This window comes from Lithobates pipiens, unplaced genomic scaffold (genome assembly GCF_037356315.1).
Source record: "Lithobates pipiens isolate NorthernLeopardFrog02 unplaced genomic scaffold, aLitPip1_a1.2 Scaffold_16, whole genome shotgun sequence".
Taxonomy (NCBI): Eukaryota; Metazoa; Chordata; class Amphibia; order Anura; family Ranidae; genus Lithobates; species Lithobates pipiens.
In genome coordinates, this window is record NW_027507748.1 from 53873463 (window position 1) to 53893860 (window position 20398).

Genomic DNA, 20398 nt, shown 5'->3' on the forward strand with positions numbered 1-20398 from the left:
ACACGAATAGGCCCTGGGATATGAAGATATGAAAGTGGACTCTCTCTGATCATTTTAGCATGCCTTAAATAGTCTACTCAGGGCAAAATGACAGTCTCTCCTTACACTCCCTTCCTACCACCCTGGGTAAGTGCCGGTGCCAGAGCTTACTTGTGTGGATTACATTACTACGCTCACATGACACTGTCCAGCTTTGGCGATTGGCCAGCGTAAGAGGTCACATGCTCCCAAAAACCTAGACTATCCAACTCCATTACAGCCAATGGCGCTTGGATGAATGAGTTGTTCGTATGTTGGACATTTAAAAAAAAAAGCCAGTGCTTCTATCAGGAAAAAGCAGCATTAAAAACATACTTAGAGCCATGTTTTTGAATAGCGTTTATACGTGTTTTTACCGTAAAAACACCAAACGCAACTAAAAGTTTGTTCTAGCGTTAAGCCATGTTTAGCCACGTTTTTTTGGCGTTTTGCATTTTCACAGTCAAACAGCCTCTGCTCCTGGACGCACGGCCAGTCCATTTTTTTTTCAATATAAGTGCGCACCGCACTCTTGAATAAAAAATACAATTGTGCCGCTATGTAAGAAAAGTAAACAAATAAAATAGGTGAAAAATATAATATTGTGAAAACAAAAATAAGTGTATATATATTTTTTTCTCTTATATTCACCAACCGACACAGCTCCTCTCTTAGCCATTGGGTTGTTATGCCCACCACTAGGAGAATACTAGGCATTACTTGTTATGCAACAGACAGGGGGCGGTCCCTTGGGCAACAACCCTCCAGCCTGCCATGCAATCATCAGTTTTATTTTGCCTAGTGAAGGAGAAGGACCTAGGAACCCTGCAGGCTCATCAGTCCATGCTTTTTTTCTGCAGAAGCTTGGTTTTTTGCGCAAGATGATTGATCCGGGGGTGGGTGGCACTGGCTGGGTCCTGTTTTTCATGTCCCTGGAAGGTGTCTATGATTGCTGGCGGCCATTTTCTTGAAGCCTGAACACGTTTTTTAGTTTTCTCTAGCAACGGCATGTGCTCCTATGGCCATTTTCCCTGTGTTTTATGTTATGCTGGGCGGCCATTTTCTTGAAGCCTGAGCACACTTCAGAGTGGTTTCAGTGCCATTTGCAGCTGCTTCCACTGACACAGCACTGTTTCCTCTGCACCTGGGAGGCAACAGAGACTACAGGCACTACCACGAGACATTGAAGGAAGCTAGTACAGCTTCACACACACTCACAGACACATATTTGATTCAATCTTCATCTTAAGAATATAATACATTATGGATATTTTTATATTCTACATTTTGATATTGTTCTTGTAATATTTTGCCATTTTATTAAATCAATTTTTGAGTTTTTACACAAGAACTGAACGGACTTTCTTGGAACATTCCTCATCAATATAATTTACAGAATATTGATATTTAATACCAGAAAAATGGTAACTAAAAATCATTATTCACCACCAAAAAAAAGATAAAAAAAAAAAAAGACATTCAGGAGGCAACAGAATTGCCTAATGAACACCTGTAAGGATTCACTTTTTTTTAACGTAGCCCAACAGGGGTTCCAACCCCTCCACACTCTATCCAAAACTAATAATAAATGTTTGACTTGATATATACTTTAACATTTTTCAAGATTTTGCATCAAAAGGAAAGGGATACAAGAAAAATTCTGTCTTCAGCAATCAGAAGGTATATCAATAATGACATGGGTCACATAACAGACAACTGCAACATCATAATGCAGAATACAATAGGAGTTGTTATAAGCAATCCCGTGCATCACACATTCACAAGATCAGTACAAATAGGCACCAGTCATAGGTATAATATGAAAATGGTCTAGCAATACTCGTTCAGCACTCAGAGCCAGGGGTGTATGAATCGTGAAACAGAAATAGAGATGTGTGAATCAGGCATCCTGCAATAGCAAAAAATAAATAAAAAATCTACGGGTATCTGAAAGCCAGGGGATCTCATCCACATCATGATGGGTTCAAACAAGTTTATTCATTTGAACAGCCATTTAGAGGTGAGTAAAAAAAATAAAACATTTTCAATTATTTTTTTTGAGGCACATTCATGATTTTTTTTTTTTTTGGGGTGGAACACCACTTTAAGAATAAAGCTGGCTGACTATTTTTGTTTTCATGACATTAGTGTAATACTGTGAAACGTATACAGTAAAACATTGGAGTAACGTAGTTTGAGGGTTTCTCAATACGAGCAATTAAAAAAAAAAAAAATCCTGACTATTTGCAAGCATCGTCTCACAAGACTAGCAGGATTCAAGCCGCTGGGGTGTGCAGTAGCACATTTGGCCAGAGGTGCGTTCTGAGACACTATGTTCCCGAGTTTCTACGGCACCCCTGCAACTCTGGCCACATGCGGTACTGGTACTGCATACACAGGCGCCACCGCACCTCTCGCCACATGCGGTACCTGCATACACTGGCGCTCCCGCACCTCTGGCCATATGCTGTACTACATACACTGGCGCCCCTGCACCTCTGGCCAACATGCGGTACTGGTACTGCATAAACTGCCCCCCCGCACCTCTGGCCACATGCCATACTGCATACACCGGCGCCCCTGCCCCTATGGCCACATGCGGTACTGCATACACCGTTGCCCCCGAGCCTCTGGCCACATGCAGTACTGCATACACCAGCGCTCCCACACCTCTGGCCACATGCGGTACTGCATACACCAGCGCTCCCACACCTCTGGCCACATGCGGTACTGCATACACCAGCACTCCCACAACTCTGGCCACATGCGGTACTGCATACACCAGCGCTCCCACAACTCTGGCCACATGCGGTACTGCATACACCAGCGCTCCCACACATCTGGCCACATACGGTACTGCATACACCAGCGCTCCCGCACCTCTGGCCACATACGGTACTGCATACACCACCCCCCCCCCGCACCTCTGGCCACATACGGTACTGCATACACCAGCACCCCCGCACCTCTGGCCACATGCGGTACTGATTACACTGGCGCCCCTGCACCTCTGGCCACATGTGGTACTGCATACACCGGTGCCCCCGCACCTCTGGCCACATGTGGTACTGCATAAACTAGCAGTCACTATGGAACTAATTATCCGAGTTTCCATTGATTCCCGTGGGGAAACTCGCTTTGATATAGGAGTGCTTTTGGTTTACAAGCATACTTCTGAAATAGATTATGCTCTTAATCCAAGGTACTACTATATTTGTGTAGCACTAACCCCCGAAGGAGCTGCTGAATTTTTCTGGGCTTACCGATTACCTCCACCAGCTCGCACTCATTGTCGTCGTCCTTGTCTAGGGGTTCCCAGGGTTGATGACCCAGTAACTGTAGAAACCGACACTTGAATTCCTTGTTAGGATTTTTATTTTGCATAAAACAGTTGAAAAAAAACTCAGTCTCTAACTTGGGAATAGAGGGTATCAGGGTAAAGTTTAGCTCAGGTGCTCGGAACTGCTGACTTTGATAAAAGTCTCTCCCACTGTACACAATCCAGGGAACAGCCGCTCGCAACTGGACTCTAACTTGGATAAATCCTTAAGTTTGGGTTTAGCAGCCAACAGGTAATTCTAGCTTTTTCAAAGTCTCTCACACAGACTTGGTTGGAAACTTAGGTTACAACTGGAAGGGTAGAAGTAGGAACCTTTCTTACTGTACCAGAATCTTTCAGCCGGTCCGGAAATACTGTAAGAATTGTGGATTCAATCAATGTCCATGGCAGCTCAGTTTCCAGGCTCTTACCGAGCAGCCAGCCTTGTGTGTGGCTCTCTTACTGAAGAGTCCTCCCCTGGTCGCGTGTAGAGTTGCTGGGCTTCTCCAAACCCGAGACGGCACCGGAACATCTTAGAATCCTCCTTCCAGTTACTGCGCCTTAAACTAGCCAGTTCTGAGGCTCGGAAACGGATGGACCCGGACCCCAGGCCATGAGGGCCCCCGGGGGCTGATCAGGAGGACCAGGACCACAGAGTCGGTAACAACTTCTGGACCGGAACCCAGAACCACGTGAATTCGGCACCTTAAGTACCCTTTGCCGGATTATGCAGTAAGACAAACGTGCCCACTGATTGGCTCCGAGATAGAGATTGGTACCCAATGCGTCCAACCAGACTGCGGTCTAAAGCCTCCCACAGGTGTACAGCCCCACCTATGACCAGGCAGAACTTCTATACAGCCCAGCCAAACAACTGATGCCAAAGTAAAATTTAGCACAATTAACCCCAAAACTTACTACAGTTTTGAGCAAAAACTAAATTTAAACACATAGTGTGTACTCATTAGGATTACTGGCGCTACATTTGTTATTGCATGTTTTCACCTATTTTGTTTTCTTTTTACTGCTCCTGAATGCTTATGCCTCCAAACTCCTCAAAGTTTGTGGGAATGGACACATAGGCCAACATGGAGGAGAGTTCAGAGGCAAAAAAAAAAACATGCCAGACACCCCTAAAAACAGAGCAGAAACTACAAGTGCAAGTGGTGATCAGTGAAAACACATCTCCATCATCTCTTTATACAAGCATGTTCCTCCCAGCTGGCCAATAAATGGTGCAGATTTTAGCTGTGCTGATCAGTTACTTGATTATGATTTCAGAAGCAGCTCTAAAAGAATGTACACATGCAACTGATAGCTAGTCTCCATAAAGATCACATCAAGTGGCCAGCTCCCTCCCTATAACACATACATGTTAAAGGGTGACCGAGGGGCGTGTTCTTTCACTCTGGCTCAGATATGACACCAGTACATTGATTGGGGGAACTGCAAGGGATCTTGGGAGATGTAGCATTGCACTTATCAGGAAGATGATGCATTACTTCCCCTGTTGGCTGTTAAGAAGAGCAAGAAATGCTAACACACACAGCAGCTACCGGGGAGGAAAAAAAATAATATTACAATACTAATACAGTGTTATAAGTCAGTAATTAATGCTCTTATTAATACATAATGCAATGAATGTGACTGTAGTACTTTAAGTACCATTGTAACCTGATGAGTTAAGGACTTAGTAAAACTGCAAACACCCCCTCAACCAGTAAGGCAAGGACCACATCTTAAAAGGAAAATTTGATTTATTTCTTTTACAGCAAAAAAAAATTTTTTTTTTTCACAGTTGAATGAAAATGAAGTTATACACAATGATAAAAATATTTTTTTTTTTTACATTTAAAATTAAACAATAAAAACTACTAGCAATCCGCTTTGTACTCTTCTCTGACACAGCCAGGTATGGAGCAGACTGTAGAAGGATTAGGTGGCAGAAAACAGAACTTGGTCCAGTTAATGAACTATTTTTTTTTTCAGGATCAAAAGGTCCCTGATATTTTAGATGACCAAATTAAGCAGCATCAGACTGAGAACTAGAACTGTGCACAAGTGTGCATTCCTAGGTCTCTGCTGCAGTTATTTATTACAGGTACCTATATAGCGCAGACAATTTTTGCAGCACTTTACACACACACACACATATATATATATATATATATATATATATATATATAATTAGTGCACATTCACATCAGTCTCTGCCCTCAACGAGCTTACAATCTAAGGTCCTAATCAAGCATTCATACATACACATACTAATGCCAATTTACCTACCAGCACATCTTTGTAGTGTGGGAGGAAACCGGAGTACCCGGAGGAAACCCATGCAAGCACAGGGAGAACAGGCAAAGTCCACACAGTTATTCAATGTCCCTACATCGTAATTTGAAAAAATTATATTTTGTTACAATGTGGTTGAAGGGCCTAGCCCTCGGCAAGAGAATTGTTAAGATCAGATAAGTCAATAATCTTACATTTATAGAGTCAGTTCCTGATTTACCACAGGGATAAAGAAATCTGCTGTGGGAGATTTTATATACTGGTTACGGTTTTCCTTAACCACTTGCCGACCAGCCGCCATTATACTGCAGCAGGTCGGCACGATCCCGCGAACCGTTGTAGCTGTACGTCTGCTTCTTTAAGCAGGATAGCAAGCGTGCACCCGCTGTATTGCGGGGGTGCCATTGCTCGTGGCCGCGATGACTGCCGGCCACATAGGCGATAGCAAGCACGAGAGGCATTATAGGGATGGGTGTGGGTGTGTGTGTGTGTGTGTGTGTAAGTAAACACACACACACATCCCTGTTCTGTGAGGAGAGGCAGATCGTGAGGTCCTAAGGCTGGATTCACACCTATGCAGTTTTAGTGCTTTTTTCATTTTGCAGATTTGTACTACAGAACGTGTTCCATAGGAAACCATGTTAAATGCTCTGTAGTGCAAATCTGCAAAATGCAAAAAGCACTAAAACTGCATAGGTGTGAATCCAGCCTAATAGCTAGGAACCATGATCTGTCATCTCCTATAGTCAGTCGCCTCCCCCTACTGTTAGAACACAGTCAGGGAACACAGTTAACCCCTTGATCGCTCCCTAGTGTTGGCTGGCTGGGGGACAACTTGGGATCCCCTCACAGGAAGGAAGGTGGTTTCTTTTAAAGGGATCTCCATGCAGGACTAAAATTCTTTCTCGACTCTGTGGTTTGGATATACATCTTGGGGTAACTATGTGAAATGTTTGTGCCATGTTTGTGCATATACTGGGTGCATATAATAGTCGAATATATATATATATATATATATACACACACGCACACACTTACTTGAACCATAATTCTGCTGCCTAAAAATCCCATTTCTGGGGGAGCACTTCCCAATTCTTTCTTACACTTTTAGAGGTGAGCAGCACTCTCTAGCTTGTATTGGCGTGTGTCTTCCCTTTGTTGCCCGATTGCACCCTAGTGTTAACCCCTTCCCTGCCAGTGACATTTACACAGTAATCAGCGCATTTTTATAGCACTGATCGCCGTATAATTGTTAATAGTTTTTAAAAATGTGTCAAAAGTGTCCGATGTGTCCGCCATAATGTTGCAGTCCCGATAAGAATCGCTGAAAAATAATGAAAATTCTATAAATCTATCCCCTATTTTGTAGAGGCTATAACTTTTGTGCAAACCAATCAAATGCTTATTTTTATTACCAAAAATATGTAGAAGAATACATATCGGCCTAAACGGAGAAAAAATTAGCGATATTTATTATAGCAAAAAGTACAAAATATTCAAAATTGACACTTTTTTTTATAGTGCAAAAAATAAAAAGCATCAGTGATCAAATACCACCAAAAGAAAGCTCTATTTGTGGGGAAAAAAGGACGTCAATTTTGTTTGGGTGCAACGTCGCATGACCGCGCAATTGTCAGTTAAAGTAACGCAGTGCCGAATCTAAAAAATGGCCTGGTCATTGAGCAGTCAAATCTTCTGGGGATGAAGTGGTTTTTAAACATAAGCTGGTGCTAAGATTCTCCCCCCTCCAACCAAAATATTACCTTTCACTCATGAGAACTTGTTCAGCAGCAGAACTCATTTCCTGACAATTCACGGTTTTGCTCTGTATTGTACGATCATGGAAATGATCAAGTGGAACTTAACTCTCTCAATCAACATTGATTATTAATCCTCATGCTGCTAGTATTAGTAAAAAAATAAATAAAATAATAGGAAAGTATATCTCTTTTGTTTGCTTTAAACTTTTTTTTCACATTTCTTCAGCAATTTTCTGCTTTCTGTGCCTAGGCAAATTATGTCATACACCCCAGGAGTCTTCAAGAGGGGAGGAAGGGTTTTCTCAGCTAAGCACACCCTCCCGCCTGCATATTATTAAACAAAAAGGAGCTGCCCTAACCAATGACAGCACTCAAAAATTTTATAAAAGTGCAAACAGTGATGTTAAAGTGCCAAAATATATAAATGGGTGAATAAAATAAAAAATAATAATCAATAGTGATGAAATTAGTAAATGAAATATGTACATAAATTTTTTTTATAAAAATATATATGGTACTAAAGTCAATTATATTACATATAAATAGCTAATTAAAAATAATATCGAACCATGACATTTATGTCTGAAAATAAATAACATAAGTTCAATAAATCAATAATAAAGTGAATAATAACCACATATAAATAAATAACATATTGATTTATTGATTGTATTATTGATTTATTGAGCTTATGTTATTTATTTTCAGACATAAATGTCATGGTTCGATACCATTATTTTTAATTAGGTATTTATATTTAATATAATTGACTTTAGTACCATATATATTTTTTTTATGTACATATTTATTTTATTCACTCATTTATATATTTTGGCACTTTAACATCACTGTTTGCACTTTATTGAATTTTTGAGTGCTGTCATTGGTTAGCGCATCTCCTTTTTGTTTAATATTTTGTTTAATATTTCTAAGATAGCGCAGTATTATTCTTTAAAAATACCTCCCGCCTGCATGCCTGAGCTAAGGGCTGACGGCCAATTATTTAATCCTCTGCCCTTACGCAAGATGGCCAATTATTTACAAGCAAAATAAAGCATAGAGACATGGATGGATAGGTGGGTGAATGAATTTGCTCTGAATATTAAGAATTAATTAAATAGTGTTTGTGGTGCTCAGATAGATGCAGTGTAGTTCTACTTTAATCAGTAAAATACATACCAAGGATAGAAAAAGTACTCCTCTGTGTTACAGTGTGTGTGTGTGCGTGTGTGTGTGTGAGTGCGTGCGAGGTCTCCTGCAAGAGGAACAAGTGAGCTCAGACTAAACTACTTAAAGCTGAGTTCCACCCAAAAATTGAACTTCCGCAGATCAGGTTACCCCCCCCCCCCCCCCCCCGGTGTCACATTTGGCACCTTTCAGGAGGGAGGGGGGGAGCAGATACCTGTCAAAGCCAGGTATCTGCTCCCACTTCCGGGAGAAGGATAGCCGCACTTTGTGTGATGAACTACCCAATGTCCGGCCCCTTCTCCTCCCCTGCTGCCTTCTGGGAGGCACACAGGTCCCAGAAGACAGCAGGGACCATTCAAAATGCACAGCACGACTCGCGCATGCGCAGTAGGAAACAGGCTGTGAAGTCGCAAGGCTTCAATTCCTGTTCCCTTTAGTAAGAATGTTGGCGCCTGCACCCAGAGCGGAGGAATGGGTCGGCTTCAGGTGAGGACATTGCGGGCGCCCTGGACAGGTAAGTGTCCTTATTTTAAAAGTCAACAGCTACAGTATTTGTCTGGACTCAATGGGGCTATAAAAAAAAAAAAAAAAAAAGTCTGTGCTGTGTGTCACTGCCACAACAGTGACAGAAGTACTCTACCTGTGAACGGGTGCAGTTACATAAATGAAGCCACAACAACAACAGGTGGAAATATCTTCCATATAGAACGGTCGCATGGCATATATTGGATTATCTTGTGTTTCTGGTGTAATGGAAAAAACGTAAAAGAAAATTGAAATTGAATGGGAGACAAAAGTGTTTCAGAATAAAACAGTGCACAGGTTTCTAAATTTACAAATTAAAAGATTAAAATAGTCCCCTATTGATCAGAAGTATTGGAAATTTATTTTTCAAATCTTCAATTAAAATAATAATTGGAAAAGAAAATAGTCACCCTAAGAATCTCCAATTGCTACTGCTTTCAACTATGTGACTATGTTCAGCGGTCATGGGCTCTCCCTGGGAACCGTCATTATGGCCAGCGACCATTGAGATCGTTTACTGAACTGAGCCTGTGGTCTCTATAATCTCCTAGATTGTAAGCTCTAAAGAGCAGGCCCCTCCGATTCCTCCTGTATTGAATTTTATTAGAACTGTATTTTCTGCCCTTGTGTTGTAAAGCGCTGCGCAAACCATTGGTGCTATATAAATACTGTACAGTGGAACCTTGGATTACGAGCATAATGTGTTTCGGGAGAATGCTTGTAATCCAAAGCACTTGCATATCAAATCGAGTTTCCCCATAGAAGTCAATGGAAACAAAGATAATTAGTTCCACATTGACTTCTCTATTACATGCAATACCGCATGTGGCCAGAGGTGGGCGGGGGGCAGGGGCTGTAGAGCCTCAGAAATAGGAACAGCTTGCTTGGCTGAACTCAGAAAGTCTTGGAAACACCGGGAAACTGAGTATTTACAAGCCTTTCTGAGTATTTCGAACCGTTCCGAGTGTCCCCACACCTCTGGACAAATGCGGTACTGCACACCCTATTAGCTTAACTTCTGCTCGTTTTGTGAGACACCCCTCAAAACAGAGTCAGAATTTAAAGAAAAAAAGTTGCCTGTCTTTCAAAACGCTCGCTAACTGCGTTACTCATAAACAAAGGTTCCACTGTATAATAGAGGTCGAACGATATGGGTTTTTCTCTGGCCGATGCCGATATTTAGAAATCATGGTGGCCGATATATGATGCCGATTTTTTTTGTTGGGCCGATATGTTAGGCCAATTTTTTTTCTATTACAGAAGTCATTTCCAAGTCGCGCTGTTCTAAATCTGCCTTTTTATCAGCTCAATCCGCCGATGCCGATTAATTAAAAAACTGCAAATATCGGCCGATATATCGGCCGGCCTCTGCTGTATAATAATAATATAGGAGGTTCATCCAGCTCCTGTACAAAGATGGTTTACTTTCCCATGTGCACATGTAGGGTCCCCAATCCACCACCTCACAGACATGTTTCTGATCCAGGTACTCGGGGGAACAACGCTTGCAGGTAAAGCCATTATCCAGCAACTTTCCTCCTAATGCACAGCTTGTGTCCTATAGCCATTGGTAAAGAACACAAAAGTGGTGCCAAGTGCAAACCATACAGCAAGTGCCCCTAAACAAAATTCAATCTTTTTGGTTAGGCAACGCCAATAGGGAGGAAAATATGAATGCCACAAAACTATATAATAATATATAATAATATATATAATATAATATAATATTGGACCAACAAAAATGGTCTAACTAAAACAACGACAATTAAAGCATGTTATAGATGAGCCATGTTCTGCAATCTATTTTAACTCATTCCCCACAGTTTTTACCCTTTTGCATCACTTGATCCTCCCCTCCTAGACTGTAAGCTCCAATGAGCAGGGCCCTCTGATCCTTCCTGCATTCAATTGTATTGTAACAGTACTGTCTCCATTCATGTTGTAAAATGCTGTGCAAACTGTTGGCGCTATATAAATCCTGTATAATAATATCTATTCAATCAACATTTAATCTGTGGCTTCAATCAGTGACTCTACCTTGAAGTGTACACTGGTCATAACATTACGGCCACTGACAAGTAAAGTGAATATTGATCATCTCATTACAATGGCATCTGAAAGTCGATGGGATATATTAGGCAAGTGAACATGTTTCTGAAGTTGATCTGTTGAAAGCAGAACAAGCATAAGGATTTGAGCGACTAACAAGGGCCAAATTGTAACGGCTAGATGACTGGGTCAGAGCATCGCCAAGACTGCAGGACTTGTGGGATGTTCCCGGTCTACAATGGTCAGGACCGACCAAAAGTGGTCCAAGGAAGGAAAACTGGGTCATGAGTGGCCAAGTCTCATTGGTGCATGTTGGGAGCCCGTGTAGTCCGATCCAATAGCACTACTGTAGCTCAAATTGCTGAAAAAGTTAATGCTTGGTTCGGATATCAAGGTATCAGAACAGAAAGCACGTCGCAGTTTGTTGTGTATGGGGCTGTGTAGCCACAGACCAGTCGGTGGCCATGCTGACCTGTGTCCACAGCCTAAAGTTCCTACAATGGACACGTGAGCATCAGAACTGGACCACGGAGCAACCGAAGGTGGTGGCCTGGTCTGATGAAGTCAAGTATGGTTTAAGGAACACAATTGGTTTGCAGTGTTGACTTAAATAAATAAGACTCCAAATTCTCCAGATTTCAATCCAATTGAACGTCTGTGGGATGTTTTGAAAAAACAAGTGCGATTCACGGAGGCCCCAGCTTGCAGTTTACAGCTTGGTGCCAGATACCCCAGCATACCGTCATAAGGTCCAGTGAATGCTTCAAAAGGTTATGGTAGGCGGTCCAAATGTTACCGCTGATCGGTGTATGTTAGCACCATAGGAGGACCACATGCAGTACAATAGGATTTTTGTGATGAGACATTTTCTTAGAGTCCACTGAGGGACATGAGGCATGCTGGTAGTAGGAGGCCCTAAGCTGGCCTTTCGTTTTGCATGCTAGTCTTCAATCCTCCTGTAGGCAGCAGTACAATCTGAAGGTTCAATAATTTTATGGAAAGTACAAAGATCCTAATTTCTTTCTCTCCCACTGAGGGACACAGGAACCCTTTGGATTATACTGCCACCTACAGGAAGATTAGACACTGCCAAACCAACACTGTAAGACAGCCCAAGATGACCCCCTCCTGCTACTACTAGACATGCCTCAGCTTTGTATTAAACATGATCATAAACAGAGAGGGGTGGGACTGGAGTCCCTCAAAGCACTTCAAGAAAAGGATTGCATAGTGAGTACAAGATCCCATTTTTTTTAATTTCTTATTTATTAATAGAGACAGGATCTTCACCCAAAGCTCTAGGATGTTGATCAGGAGGTGAGAATCGGACGAATGGGTCCCCAGCACCAACAGAATACCCAAGACTGAAGATGCTTCCGGTGTCCTTCAATGGACAACAAAGAAAACTTTTTTGAGTGGATAACTGCCACTGCTGCACTGGCGCTGCTAGCCCTGAGATCTTCCCTGCTGGGCTACAGAACACCTTCCCCAACTTCTCATTCTCACAACACATTCACTACAGAAAGTTGGAGCTCAATGGATTTATCATCAACGGATATTTTTCTGTGCCAACAGCGTTTTTTTAGAGAGAGACAAAGGCATAGTGAAATGCGTATATATTGCAGAGATGTACTGAACTTTTTCTTTTGCTTTGCAAACAAATACACTGATCAACAGTGATCCAGGAAAATTATCCGAAAATCATGGTAAACGTGCTTTTTCTTCCCCACATCCATGAGCAGAAAAAGGGTGGTCTTTAAGGCCCACATAATTGACAAAGGGGTCCTGCGCGGCTCCGAAACTTTGCACTTTCTTTTGTGATGCGATTCTCTCCATTAAACTTTTTGGACGTAAAATTGTCGATCCATGGTGTGCTGGTGAATATGTGCGCTCATTTGAGGTTTCCAGGACCCAACTGGTAATCGCTGCAGCACCCACTACTTTATGGGCCACAGATACCAGGAACGTGTGCGATAGGAATATCACTTTAAGGCCCACAGGACGCACACATGTTGCTGGGCGGCCGATGTTTTTGTACTGAAAGTTTTTGCTGTTCTCAGGAAAAAGACCGCTGTTGCAGACGGCTCCCAGTCCAAACTACAGATGTGTAGCCAGCGGGACAAGCTTCCGCTCATGTGACTACTGTGACAGCAAAAAACATTCATGGACATCAAAGATTAATTTCCCCACGGCGCCTATAGCTACAGAGGTGAATGGAAGCTTGTTCTGTACTTTACTACCTGTTCAGAATATGCAAATAATTTAGCGTGCATGGTGCGGACACAGGATCACCTTAAAGTGATACAAATAAAACAGTGAGCAAAGAGGGCCAGGCCGCTATTGGTTTTGTTATGGATAGAACAGGGCCTATCTGGTAGACATGTTCACTGCTGAAAAAAATTGTTTGTCTTCGTTTTCTATCGTAAATTTGAATATTTGAAAATTCAAATATTCGAAAATCCAAAAATAAGAAAGAAAATCAGAAATTTTGAAATAACGAATAATAACTATTAAATGATAGGTATTGGAATTTTTTTTCAAATTTGGCTGTTCGTGAACGTAATAAATACGAATTTATCTGAAGTTACGAATTATCTGAAGTAACTAATGACCCATCTAAACAAATGGAATGTAATGAATAAATAAGAATCCTAATAAAAAGTAATTAATTACATTCCAATCATTAAGATTCCTTTCATTATTTCGGATAATTCGTATTCATTATGTTCACTAACAGGCAAATTTGAAAGGAAATTCCAATACCTACAATTTAATAGTCTAGTAATAGTTATTACAGATTTTTGAATTTCTGGATTTTTGAATTTCCAAATAGTTGGATTTCAAAATTTCCGCAATTTTGAATATTTGAAAAAATTTGTTACATTTTCAGAATTTGTTGAATTTTGTTAAAAAAAAATAAAATAATAATAAAAAGAAAAAAAAAACTAAATTTGGAACGAAATTAACTGCACATGTCTACCATCTAGTAAGTAAAAAGGAACGGACCATGGTAGAGGAAGACCAGTATGCCTAATGAACATGCAAAATGTGTGCTCATTGGCCGACAATATCTGGCTTAAATTTACCAGACATCCAGTAGGCATTTTCCTGAAAGCTTGTCAGTGTCCAATCACTTAAAAAAGGTACGGGTCTATAACCCAGGGTCTATGAACACTTTGCCTGTGTCCCGTACTGTTTGATTAGATTGAAAAAAAATAAAAATAAAAAAAGGATGGGTACTTTGAGCTGACGAAATGAAACAAAGCAGTCTTGTAGAATGAAGTTACGGTCCCTAGCCGTGTCCCCCTCCAATTGACAAAAGAGAAAAGAAAACCTGCACACAAAAGGAATACTGTCTGATTACGAGATAAAGGCAAAATGCAAGATCTGGGCAATAAAGAGAGCACTTGGAGCCATCACAAGATACGCCCTTCTCGCGATCCAATGTACAGATGAAGAAAGACGGTGTCCAAGTCAGGGTTTATTGGGTGTACTTTGTGGTTATACGGTCCTCATTCTCCCACACAGGACAGGAAAGTCTTCTGGTAGCAGAGCATGCTCTCGGCAGGTTGGACACGTGCTCTGTGTGTTCAGCCACGTCTTAATACACTGCAAAGGAAGACAAAAGTCATCACAATGAGAATGTGTACAGAAAAAAATAAATGTGTTTATTTTCTCTTTTTAGATCATACATTCAAGCTAAACCTTTATAATCTTATCAAGGGATGTCTTTGAAGCATATTTCTGTGTAGGCCGATTATAATGGAACTTCATTAATTATGGTGGAGGCAGGTGACCTTTGTCTCTTAGGCCTCATGCACACGAGACGCAGATGAAACCTCTGTTAAAAAAAAGCTGAAACGCGCGTTTAGAAACGCGCGTTTTGCCGCGTTTGCATGCCGCGTTTAGACGCGTTTAGACGCGTTTGCGTTTAAACCCGTTTATAAAGATAACATCATGTAGACCCTCCCCAAGCTCTCAAAGCATTTTTTTTAAACTATTTCTGCTATTTTGATCAGAGTGAGCAGCAGCAGCATAGAGAGCAGTTGTACACTTGCATTTGCCGTGTCACTTGCCACGGCACCTGCCACAAGTTGTGGATTGTCCACTTGCCACGTCACTTGCCACAAGTTGGGGATTGTCCACTTGCCACATCACCTGCCACGTCACCTGCCACGTCACTTGCCACATCACCTGCCACGTCACTTGCCACGAGATGTGGATTGTCCACTTTCCACGTCATCTGCCATGCCACCTGCCACAACCTTTGGATTGTCCACTTGCCACGTCACCAGCCACATCACCTGCCACAAGTTGTGGATTGTCCACTTGCCACGTGACTTGCCACATCACCTGCCACGTCACTTGCCACATCACCTGCCACAAGTTGTGGATTGTCTACTTGCCGCGTCACTTGCCACTTCACCTGCCACGTCACTTGCCACGTCACCTGCCACAAGTTGTGGATTGTTCACTTGCCACGTCACCTGCAACGTCACCTGCCACAAGTTGTGGATTGTCCACTTGCCACGTCACTTGCCACAAGCTGTGGATTGTCCACTTGCCACGTCACTTGCCACGTCACCTGCCACGTCACCTGCCACAAGTTTTGGATTGTCCACTTGCCACGTCACTTGCCACGTCAGCTGCCACGTCACTTGCCACATCACCTGCCACGTCACCTGCCACAAGTTGTGGATTGTCCACTTGCCACGTCACTTGCCACATCACCTGCCACGTCACTTGCCACGAGATGTGGATTGTCCACTTGCCATGTCACCTGCCACGTCACCTGCCACGTCACTTGCCACGTCACTTGCCACAAGATGTGGATTGTCCACTTGTCACATCACCTGCCACATCACTTGCCACATCACCTGCCACGTCACCTGCCACAAGTTGTGGATTGTCCACTTGCCACGTCACTTGCCACATCACCTGCCACGTCACTTGCCACAAGATGTGGATTGTCCACTTTCCATGTCACCTGCCATGCCATCTGCCACAAGTTGTGGATTGTCCACTTACCACGTCACCAGCCACATCACCAGCCACATCACCTGCCACAAGTTGTGGATTGTCCACTTGCCACACCACTTTCCACGTCACCTGCCACAAGATGGGGATTGTCCACTTGCCACGTCACCAGCCACATCACCTGTCACAAGTTGTGGATTGTCCACTTGCCACGTCCCTTGCCACGTCCCCTGCCACAAGTGGATTGTCCACTTGCCACATCACTTGCCACATCACCTGCCACAAGTTGTGGATTGTCCACTTGCCACGTCACCTGACACAAGTTGTGGATTGTCCACTCGCCACGTCACTTGCCACATCCCCTGCCACAAGTGGATTGTCCACTTGCCACATCACTTGCCCCATCACCTGCCACAAGTTGTGGATTGTCCACTTGCCACGTCACCTGACACAAGTTATGGATTGTCCACTCGCCACGTCACTTGCCACATCACCTGCCACAAGTGGATTGTCCACTTGCCACGTCACTTGCCACGTCCCCTGCCACAAGTGGATTGTCCACTTGCCACGTCACTTGCCACGTCACCTGCCACAAGTTATGGATTGTCCACTTGCCACGTCACATGCCAGTCACCTGCCACAAGTTGTTGATTTTCCACTTGCCACGTCACCTGCCAAGTCACTTGCCGCGTCACCTGCCAGGTCACTTGCCACGTCACCTGCCACAAGTTGTGGATTGTCCACTTTCCACGTCACTAGCCACTTCACCTGCCACGTCACTTGCCACATCACTTGCCACCTGCCATGTCACTTGCCACAAGTTGTGGATTGTCCACTTGCCACGTCACTTGCCACAAGTTGTGGATTGTCCACTTGCCACGTCACTTGCCACAAGTTGTGGATTGTCCACTTGCAATTGCAATTGTTTAAAATATTTTTCTAATGGTTTTTCATCATTTGCAATCATTTTTGAGATTTTTAATGTAAAAAAAAAGGTCACCTTTAAAAACGCATATAAACGCAAACGCGGCTAAACGCGGGTGCCGCGTTTAGCCGCGTTTTGCGTCTGAAACGCAGAAATTTTTGTTTCTGAACGCATTTTTTTGCTTCTGGAAAAACGAGATTAAACGCAACTGCATATAAACGGAAAAAAACGAGACTGTGTGCATGGACACATAGGATAACATTGAATGAGTTCAGGTGCAGTTGAAAAAACTGTCCAACTGCATCTGAACGCGCGTTTAACTGCGTCTCGTGTGCATGAGGCCTTAGCTGCCATCTATGCCCAATATAACTAGAAAAACAACAGGTAAAACTACATCCCGTTTTAATTGAAGGGTTTGTTAACCCATCTATATAAAACTATGCCAGCCCCTCTATTAGAGCCCTGATTTTCATGGGCATACAGGAAGTGGTAAGTTATGTGTTTTTTTTTCCCCCGGCGCTGTGCTGTGTAATCCGCTTCAAGGGACCAGAATCTGCTTTTTATTTTTTGGGTTAACACTTTAAGTTATGGATCAATAACCTTATAATTTCAATTAATGTAGCAATGTACAATCTTCTGATATTGCTATGTACCCCACTATATCCACTCTGCAGCAATGAAAATATGTACAGAGGCAAGGAATGGAACCATCATTAGACCGACAAAAAAGTTTAATTGTTTTTTTTTTGCTTTTTTTCAGAAATTCGGAAATCCGAAAATTTGGATTTTCACATTTCTGAATTCTCAAATTCCAAATTTTCTAATTCCGAATTTCGAAAATCCGGAAATTGGAAAAGAAAGAAAGAAAATCAGTAAAATTGGAAACTAACTAATAGTAACTATTACATTATAGGTATTGGAATTTCCTTTCAAATTTGGCCGTTTGTGAACGTAACGAATACAAATTTATCTGAAGTTACGAATGATCCGAAATAACAAATGGAATGCTACAAATTAATAATAAATAATAATAAAAAGGTTTTATTATTTTTTATTATTATTAGATCGTTATGTTCCATTCATTTAAATAACGCATTTGAACAAATTATCTGAAATAATGCCGTAATAACAGACACATTTGAAAGGAAATTCCAATACCTATAATTTAATATTATTAGTTATTTCAGATTTTCAAATTTTTAGATTTTCATTCTTTTGAATGTTCAGATTTTCATTCTTTTTGAATTTCCAAATTTTTGAAATTTCCAATTTTTTGAATTTTGGATTTCCTAATTTCCCAATTTCGAATTTCCGAAACGTAAAATTTCCGAAATTTTGAATTTACGACATTTTGCAATTTCCGAAAATTAGGAAATTTGAAAAATTTGGAAATTAACGAATAGGATTTAAATTAGGCAAACAAAAGACACTTACATGCTTGTGAAAGTAGTGGCCACAGTCCAGCTTGTGCACAGGATTCTGCTTCAGTTCATCATGACAGATTATACAGGGGTCTTCATTAAAAGACTGTCAGAGGCGATACAACAGTTAAAACATAATTAAAATCGACCTTCACCCATGAACAAGCCTTCCCACCCCCCCCTTGGACTCCTCCCACCTCCCTCAAACAATTCGATTATAATTTTTTTTTTTTTTAATTTTGCTTGCTGTATCCCCAGGAAGATTTATCTAGTTTCAAGTCTTTGCATATCCCATTGCATGAGATACACTGAGCAATGTTTAAAACCACTTCAGCCCCAGAAGATTTTACCCACATCCTGACTAGAGCACTTTGGCATTGCGTTGCTTTAACCAGTTCCCGACCAGTGCACGCCGATGTACGTCGGCAGAATGGCACGGGCAGGCAAATTGGCGTACAGGTACGTCCATTTGTATTTGTTGCCCTGCGATCGCGTGCCAGTCGGGACCCCCGTGAGTCCGGTAGCGGGTCCCGCGGACTCGATCGCCGCGGGGATACCCACGATCATCTCACGGGGAGATGCCGATGTAAACAGCATCTCCCCATTCTGCCTAGCAACAAGTGACACAGCCCAGCCCCCCACAGTTAGTAGCACGCCCCTAGGACACACTTAACCCCTACATTGCCACCCCCTGGTTAACCCCTTCACTGCCAGTGTCATTTACACAGGGATCAGTGCATTTGTATAGCATGTACAAAATAGGGGATAGTTTTATGGATTTTTTATTATAATCATTTTTTTACTACTTATGGCAGTGATCAGCGTTTATCGGGACTGCGACATTATGGCGGACACATCGGACAATTTTGTGCGTCTGCGGTGGTCTTCCCGGAAGTGGGTGCAGATACCTGGATTATCCAGGTAACTGCACCCCCCCTCCCCCCTGAAAGGTGCCGATTGTGGCACCGGAGGGGGGGGAGGGATCAGATTAGCGGAACTTCCCCTTTAGGGTGAAGAACTGCTTTAAACTGAGAACTTCTACACAGGGAGTTCAGCCCATTGAAGAAGAAACATTTTATCACTTTGATCTTTTCTTGGCAGCCTGCCCAGAGAGGAGGAAAGTCCTTCACTGATGTCTTCAGGCAACTTACATTGACTTCTATTACAGAAGTCTTTTGCAAGTCGCGCTGAACATGTAATCGGCTTTTCTATCAGCACAATCGGCCGATGCCGATTAATTAAAAAATGGCAAATATCGGCCGATAGGTCCACCTCTAGATTAGATATACGTATTAAGGTAAGGTGGAATTTCTCTTTAACGTTGCTAAATTTTACTCCAAAAAACAAATTAGTAACAGTTCAAATGAAGAGGCTTCTCGGGACTCAGACGAGGAGAGAGAGTGGCAGCGCTAGCCAATCAGGTGTATATATACACACACACACATTTATTATAACCACTTGCCACCAATCGACGCACTGGTACGTCACTTGATTTGAAGTGGTTGTACCAGGATGATGCCTGCAAGAGCAATCAGAGCCACTGGATAGTAGCCAACTTTTGGGCAAATTTTAGAGATTTTGCCAAGGCACCCATGAAGATATTCAAAAGGTACCCTGGTTGAAAAAGGCTTTCCTATACCATACAGCTGATCAAAGACCTACCAGCCGGCTTAAGTTCCGGGTTCTCCAGTGGAAAGGAGAACCCAGAGGCGCAATGATGGGCACTACCCTTCCTGCCACCTTTAAAAGCAATCCAGCGACTAATTAGCCACTAGGATGGCTTTTACTAGAAAAAAAAAGCAAATACCAGGATGAGGCCTGAAGCTACAGGCATCATCCCCGTATACCACTTAAAAAGGCGCAATGTAAATATACATATTGTGGTCTTCAAATGGATAAAGTTCTGCCTCCAAAAAGATGTCTG

The 20398-nt window shown here is 42.3% G+C and overlaps 1 protein-coding gene across 2 annotated transcripts in view; it reads right to left on the minus strand.

The window, feature by feature from the left end:
* Window positions 1-5076: 5076 nt before the first annotated feature.
* Window positions 5077-20398, minus strand: part of TTC3 (tetratricopeptide repeat domain 3) — a 185910-nt gene continuing 170588 nt past the window's right edge. For both annotated transcript variants that reach the window (XM_077479912.1, XM_077479911.1), the window contains 2 exons: window positions 18488-18580; window positions 5077-14760 (listed from right to left, as the gene is read on the minus strand). In XM_077479912.1, the coding sequence (XP_077336038.1) occupies window positions 14653-14760; window positions 18488-18580 (201 nt within the window). In that variant the 3' untranslated portion in view covers window positions 5077-14652. The remainder of the gene's footprint in view (window positions 14761-18487; window positions 18581-20398) is intronic.